The 7,848-nt window shown below is 45.9% G+C and overlaps 1 protein-coding gene across 1 annotated transcript; it reads left to right on the top strand.

Moving 5' to 3' along the window:
• The first annotated feature begins 3,212 nt into the window (after positions 1 to 3,212).
• Positions 3,213 to 4,790, top strand: LOC131329810 (uncharacterized). The gene is made up of 3 exons (XM_058363187.1): positions 3,213 to 3,547; positions 3,578 to 3,799; positions 3,971 to 4,790. Exons 1-3 carry the CDS (start codon positions 3,213 to 3,215, stop codon positions 4,788 to 4,790), a joined length of 1,377 nt encoding a protein of 458 aa, XP_058219170.1.
• The last annotated feature ends 3,058 nt before the right edge of the window (positions 4,791 to 7,848 follow it).

The raw sequence follows: 7,848 nt of genomic DNA on the forward strand, positions 1-7,848 counted from the left end.
TCTGTCCCGTCTTGAGATTCTAGCTGATATCACTCCTGAAACGAAGATATCTCTCATCCTCCCACCTATTTCCAAGCACATCGTGATCTTCACCGATAAGGACCTGCCGGTTGAAGGGGTCAACCACAATCGCCCCTTGCACATCACTTTTAAATGCCGAGGGCTCTGGGTTTCGACTATTCTCATCGACAACGGTTTAGCAATCAATGTTTGCCCTTAAAGGGTGGCTTACCGTCTGGGTTTGACTAAAAAGGACTTTGCACCTTTCAAAATGGCTGTTAAGGCAAACGACAGCACTCATCGCGTAGTCGAGGGCATGCTGATGCTCAAGCTTGATGTTAAGGGCTTTGAAATGGATGTTGAATTCCATGTTGTTGACATCCCTGCCACTTTCAACCTTCTGCTCGGTAGGCCGTGGCTCCATAGATCTGACATCTTGGCTGTGCCATCAACTCTCCACCAAAAAGTCATGCTGGGACTTCCTACTACCACGCTAATGATTTGCGGGGACTCAGGCATTCGCCCGCTCAAGGAAGATGGTACTCCAGTTTTAGGAATCATGCACGGTGAAGAAGACGTGGATCTCGGAGGTTTCTCCTTTGATACATCTAGCTCCATTTTGGCCATCAATGTGGATGGAGACTTTATCATAAGCTCTGTTGCTTTAGACATTATGAGGAGGATGTCCTATCTACCTGGCTTGGGCTTAGGGATTCACCAGCAAGGGATCCCAGAGTTCCCTACCTTTCCTTCCTGCGAGGGCCGCTTTGGTTTGGGGTACACTACCTCAGCCAATGATGCCAAAAGAAGGAAATGTGCAGGAAAACCTCGAACTCTCTATGGTGATCCCGACAGCTACTTCGTCTACGAGAAGGGAAACACTGTTTACACAAGGCAGGCTGAGCCCTTTATTGACTCAAGACTGGGGAATTGCTATCGGGTTTTGAGATTTTCGCTAACGACACCTGGTCGGATAGCGATGAGGAGCCAGCAAGGATGGAATTCAAGAAGAAGCTCAACCAGCTAAAGGTCAAGACTGACTGACTGGGATCTTTCAATCAGGGAAGCTTGGAGCAGCTGTTTCACGAGTTCTCCCAAGTGGGTTTGGCCGAGGAAGCTAAAGAAGCTGAAGTGCTCATGCTCGGGCTCGATACCCGCGAGGATCCCACCTCTCTTATTACAAAAGCCAAGGGTAGTCTTAAAAATTGCATTTTCAAACCGCGCTTAACTTGTATTGATGATGTGTCTGAGTCTGACACGGAGTCATCTAAGTCTAGCTTTGAGTCGGAGTTTGTGCCTCTTGGCCCTCCACGTCATAGCTTTTATTTTGAGTTTGACTCTACTATACTTGGTAGCCCCGAGGGGCCTTTTGGAATGAAAGAATCTACTTCTAACTACTTTGATGATTTATACATAAACTGTGTCGACCCTGACGATGAAGGGATAGATTTCGATGAGGCTATTCCCAAGGAAGTCCGTGCCTTCATCGAAAGGGAAGATCAAATGCATGCTCAGCCGTTAAAAGAAGAAGTAGTTTCTTTATATTTGAAAGATGAAAGCGATCCCCGAATGGTTCAAGTGGGCTCCACTTTGTCCCCAGAGGAATACCAGGACTTCAAAGAACTGCTCACGGAGTTCAGTGATATTTTCGCATCGTCTCATCAAGACATGCCCGGCATTGACCCAGAGATAGTGGAGCATCGAATTCCTCTACTGCCAAATGCTAAACCCGTAAAACATAAACTAAGGTGGATGAGGCTGGATTGGGTGCAGAAGATCAAGGATGAGGTCACTAAGCAGATCGACGCTGGCTTTCTTATGGTTTCTTAATACCCCACCTGGGTCGCCAACGTTGTGCCGGTTCCTAAGAAGAATGGACAAATCCGGGTATGCGTCGATTTCAGGGATTTGAACAGAGCGAGCCCTAAGGATGATTTTCCCCTGCCACATATTGATGTGCTCGTTGACAATACGGCAGGTCATGCCATGCTCTCGTTTATGGATGGTTTCTCGGGTTATAATCAGATTCTCATGGCACCAGAAGACCGTGAGAAGACAACATTCATCACTGAATGGGAGACTTACTGCTATTTGGTCATGTCATTTGGTTTGAAGAATGCTGGTCCTACTTATCAGCACGCTGCTACGACAATTTTGCACGACATGATGCACAAAGAAGTTGAGGTCTATGTAGATGACATGATTGCCAAGTCGAAAACTCGTGAGGGGCATGTCCCTGTTCTTCGAAAGTTCTTCAAACGACTTCGTAAGTATAGAATGCGTCTCAATCCGCAGAAGTGTACTTTTGGGGTCACAGCAGGTAAATTGCTTGGTTTTCTGATCACTACTCGTGGGATTGAAGTTGACCCGTCGAAGATTGAGGCTGTACTTGAAATGAAGCCACCAGAGTCTGAAAAGGGAGTGCGGAGCTTTTTGAGGAAGGTCTAGTTCATCAGCAGATTCATCGCCAAGTTAACTTTGACTTGCGAGCCGATGTTTCGTCTTCTAAAGAAGAATACTTCGTTTGGGTGGACAGACAGGTGTCAAGCGGCTTTCACATCCATTCAGAATTACTTGCAGAATCCTCCGGTCCTCATGCCGCCAATTCCCGGGAAGCCTTTGATACTTTATTTGTCTGTGAATCCTTCGTCTATGGGATGTTTACTAGCTCAAGAAGGAGATAAAGGTGTCGAAAAGACCATTTATTACTTAAGTAAGAAGATGGTCGGATGTGAAGAACGCTACACAGCTCTGGAAAAGACATGCTGGGCTCTTGTTTGGGCTTCTAAGAAGTTGAGACACTACATGCTGGCTTATCCAGTGAAATTGATTTCTCAAATGGATCCTCTCAAGTATCTGTTTGAGAAACCAGCACTTACTGGTAAGTTAGCACGTTGGTTGCTCTTGTTGGCAGAGTTCGATCTTGAGTGTATGTTACGAGGAAATCTGTCAAGGGACGAGCAGTTGCGGAATTTTTGGCCGATCACCCTGTCGATGGACCAGAGGACTCAGATTTTGTGTTCCCAGATGAGGAAGTGCTAACAGTTGTCGAAGACGTGTGGACACTCTACTTTGATGGAGCAGCCAACCAGAAGGGATATGGGATCGGAGTACTGTTGATTACACCTGATGGCTCTCATATTCCGCTTGCGTTCAAGCTCAACTTCGATGTCACAAACAACTAAGCTGAGTATGAGGCCTGTATTGTTAGCATGGAGGCTGCTCTTACCCTCGGTGTGGAAAAACTCAAGGTCATTGGTGATTCCAATCTTGTCGTATCTCAAGCCAACGGGGACTGGAAAGTTCGTGAACAGAAGTTGAAACTTTATCACCAGGACTTGGAGGATCTTATTCCTCATTTTAATAAGGTTACTTTTACCCATATTCCCCGCTTGAAGAATCAATGTGCTGATGCCTTGGCAACCTTGGCCTCCATGGTTGAACTTCCCTTAGGTGTCAAACTCCGCCCTATTCTCATTGAACTGCAGGACTGTCCTACCTATCAGTATGTCAACGCCGTCAATGTTGTAGATGATGGCCTACCCTGGTATCACGACATATGGAATTTTGTTGAAAGTGGGGAGTATCCGGCTGAAGCTTTTAAGAAGGATCAGCTCGCGTTACGAAGGATAGCTGCCCAGTACATCCTTTGTGGAGGAAAGTTATACAAGAGATCCCATTGTGGGATGCACAAGCTCTGTGTCAATGGCTCTGAGGCCGCAAGGATTATGGAGGAGGTTCATGAGGGAGTCTGCGGTCCTCATATGAGTGGTGTCATGCTTGCTAGGAAAATCCTGTGGTAGGGTTACTTCTGGTCCACGATGGAGTCTCAGTGTGTGGATTATGTACGACGTTGTCATAAGTGCCAAATCCATGCCAACCTAATGCATGTTCCCCCTTCTAACCTCTTTGGCATGACTTCTCATTGGCCTTTCTCTGTGTGGGGCATTGATGTCATTGGCATGATTAGGCCATCTACTTCGAACGGTCACAGGTTCATTTTGGTAGCGATAGATTACCTTACCAAGTGGGTGGAAGCCGAATCCTACAAAACCCTAACTGCAGTTCAGGTTGCCCATTTTATCAAGAAGAACATCATCTATCGATACAGTGTACCTCAAGCGTTCGTGTCAGATAATGGGACTCATTTCAAAGGCAGGGTTTTGGAATTGTTCGAAGAGTTCAAAACCCAAGTCCATCATTCGACTGTTTACCGTCCTCAAACGAATGGAGGTGTCAAAGCGGCAAACAAGAACATTGAGACGATTATCAAAAAGTCTGCTGAATCAGCTCGGGACTGGCATGAGCAACTACCTCTAGCACTTTGGGGGTACCGGACGTCAATTCGAACATCAACAGGGGTGACACCCTATTCTTTAGTTTACGGGATGGAGGCAGTACTCCCTATCAAGCTCGAGGTGCCATCATTGAGAATCATGGCAGAGTGCGGACTCACGGAATCTGAATGGTTTAGAGGGAGGTTTGTTGAACTCATGCCTTTTGATGAGAGGAGACTCCGTGCCTTACACCATGTTCAGGGGTATCAGCGAAGGATCGCACGGGCTTTCAACAAGAAGGTGAAGTCTAGGGACTTGGTTGAGGGAGACATGGTTACGAAGGAGATTCGGGCACCAGTATTCGATCCCCGTGGCAAGTTTCGTCTGAAGCGTTCAGGGCCTTACATTATCAAGACCATCCTTTCTGGGGGCGCAGCTCAACTTATAGACCTCGACGGCAACGAGTTCTCCACTTTGGTGAACCTACATCAACTCAAGCGTTACTACCCCTGAGAGAAGCTCGTTGGGCCGAAAACCACAAGGGTGGGCTGTTCCAAGCAAAAATTAGAGCAAGCCTGCTGGACCAAAAACCTGAGAAGGCGATTCAGGCAAAAATAAATAGGCATTATTCAAAGCTCGCTAGGCCGAAAACCCGAAGTGGCGGCACTAGGCAAAAGTTAGAGCGTAAAAGGAGAGTAAAAAATGCTCGAGTGAACCTTAGCTTGAACTACGTTTTGACCTGGTTCCTTGAAAGAGGATACGTAGGCAATCTCTTCGTGAGATTCGGTCACATTCCATCAACATGATCCATGGTTTGCCATTTTGGAATTGTCTTCCACATTCAAAGCGGCATGGTGTTCAACATTTGGATCAACAGGAGAAAGTTTTAAATCTTTTGATCTTATTCAAACTACTAATTCTATTACACAGCTGAGCAAAGTCTTTAAAACAGTTGAGCATAAAAACAGAATAAAATGCTAGAGGCCTTAATAGGCTCACAGTTTATTCTAGATTATTAGAGTCTGTCAGGAGTCAGTCATCGCTTTGTCTTCTTGTGATTTCCCTTCTTAGCCACGCTTTGTATCAATGCCTGTGCTAAAATCTGATTCTGCTCCGCTAAGTTGCTGTAGGCCCCAATTGCACTCATATCCGGCCAAGTTCTGTGCAGTGAATGCAGGGATATTGAAAGTTTCGATTCCGGCTCGGTGCAGTCCTTGACTTATCCCTAGCTGACGGAGAATGCGACCGGGAATGTAGAATGTGAAAGTGGTTAGCCCGGTTATCACCATCTCTCGAAACCTGTAGAATTAAGGGCCATGTCTGGATTGTCCAGGGCCTCATGCCTCCAGATGATCTCATTCGGCAGCATTTCTTTCATGAACGTGTACCACTGGTTCACGGACATCTCCGGATAGATCATCCCGCGTTGATGCATCCGACCGGGCAGATGAGGCCAGTTTGCCTCCGGTGCCGTGAGCAATCCCAATTTGTCGGATAGCCACAACTGTATGAGAGGGTTAAAAGATAAGTAAGGAGCCATATAAAACTTGAGCGAGAAAACAAGTAAGGAGCCCCGATATGACCTAAGCCGAGAGATGAGGTAAAAGGGTAAATGTACGAAAACTAGAAAAAGGTGAGCTGAGTGAGAATTTACCTACAGTAGGAGTGGACTACCGCCGAATACATTTGTTTGGCCAGTAGAAACCAAATCCAAGCCCATGAGTGTCTCTGCTAGAACTAGCGGCATCACATTTATTCGAGTACCCATTTGAGCGGCAATGCTCACTAGCGAGGGGTTGACTCGCCCATTCGAAGATACTAGTAAGTAAGCGGCCAGTACACTGATCGTCAGGGCAAACTGACGTCGAGCCTGCAAGGCGGTGTCCTCTGTGTTCCCTTCAGGCCTGTACCACTCCATCAGGCGCATGATGTTGATTTGCCCTTCAGTTAACAGGCTTTCGGCTACTCCCCTTGAAATATCGAGACATGATTGCAAAAGTTTTGGCATACTCTTCCTGTAAGGTGGCACGACAATCACGCTCGAACCAAACCCCTGGAGATATGCTTGGAATTCTTCCATAGTTGGGCACAGCTCGTTGTCCCCAAACCTAAAAACATGAATTTCTGGGTCCTAGAACTGTAGTGGCACCATAAGAAATTCGGGACAAACCCTCATGTTTTGGAAAAAACGAAAAGCGGCTAGCCCGTGAAATCGGAATGATAGCCAATCTCTAGCTACAAAGGCTGTTAGCCATGGGCTGATCAAGATTGGAAGATTATTTGCCATTGTAGGGGTGTTGAAAGTGCTTGCTCTGGAGGATGTGCCTCACATTGGCAGGGGCATGCTCTTTTATAGCCAAGGCTTGGTGAAATATCTCCCTTTTCCAAGATAAATATCCAAGCAAGGTGGCATTGCCCCCTTCAATGCAAGGGCACACCTGTGAACTGCCCCAGAGGTATCCTGGATGGCCAAGGACAGTGACAAGGCATTCAACGTCTCAAATTTGAGTTTGGTCAAACAAAGGTGGCTTAGCAGGGACTGTCCATCGCGTGATTGTCTCACTTCATCGCACGATTGTTTTTCCATCGCGCGACCTTCCCAGTCCATCGTGCGATGGTTCAGTCTGCAATTTGACAGTTTACATCAGCTACTTACCAACTTTGGTCATTTTTCGATCCAGGGGTTGTTTTGCAATTTTGATGGTTCCAGTTAGTCACTATTGGTATATATGACAGTATCCAAGTGTCGGATTCAGAGTATCGCGTTTAATGAAGATTTTGGACCCTCAGTGGCCCATTTCAAGTTCAAATTGAGATTTCGGGTGGTCGAGATTTGTTTCAGAAGCTTTCGCCCCATTCTCTCATGCCGTACAGGTCATATGAACCTAATACGACTGTACGGAGGTGTCGGTTTCAATCCGGGACATAATCGAGTCTTATTTTGCATCTTGTGTCCATTTTTATGTCTTTTTTTTTGCACCTTTTGGTCTAAACCTTGCTTCGGGATGTATTTTTAAGTTTTGTTGATTTGTACAAGTCGTGTAGTACATATGTGACCTCATAGAAGTTTCGGTTGTATCAAAATTGAAGTATTTTGAGTTTTGGTTTGTTGTTACCCAAAATTTCATTTTATTTCCTGTATCCTCGTATCCTGGTCATATCCCAGGACGTATCCTCGATTCTTCTCCTGAGATAGTCTCATCTACATGTTTATGTGTCTGTAAGCAGTCTCAGCATGTCATCAATGCAAGTTTGGTATTAGTGGTGAGTTTTATTTGCTCTAATCTACTGCAAGAGTAAATAAACCGTGAAAATGCAAATTTTATAGCTAAACCATGATCTATCCATGTCAAGCAAAGAAAACTACTGCATGTTTGGCACTTCGGCCAATCAGAATCATCATGTCTACTTAGGCACACCCGCCCGCGAATCAAAAGGCACGCAGGCCTCAAAACAGTTATCAAATGTCAGCTAGGGCCTATTTGCCCATCATCTACCTATCTACTTGGGCACGCAGGCCCAAAATCAAAAATCAAAAGTGTAAGAAGTAAATGAGGCTTCGTATTAGCCC

Source organism: Rhododendron vialii, chromosome 1a (assembly GCF_030253575.1).
Source record: "Rhododendron vialii isolate Sample 1 chromosome 1a, ASM3025357v1".
NCBI lineage: Eukaryota > Viridiplantae > Streptophyta > Magnoliopsida > Ericales > Ericaceae > Rhododendron > Rhododendron vialii.

What these genes read in the sequence shown, in the direction of transcription:
- LOC131329810 (XM_058363187.1), top strand. Translation starts at nt 3,213, where the DNA reads ATGGAGGCTGCTCTTACCCTCGGTGTGGAAAAACTCAAGGTCATTGGT. An exon ending in GTAGATGATGGCCTACCCTG is followed by an intron (nt 3,548 to 3,577) that starts GTATCACGACAT and finishes TTTTGTTGAAAG; the next exon opens with TGGGGAGTATCCGGCTGAAG. An exon ending in CTTGCTAGGAAAATCCTGTG is followed by an intron (nt 3,800 to 3,970) that starts GTAGGGTTACTT and finishes TGGCATGATTAG; the next exon opens with GCCATCTACTTCGAACGGTC.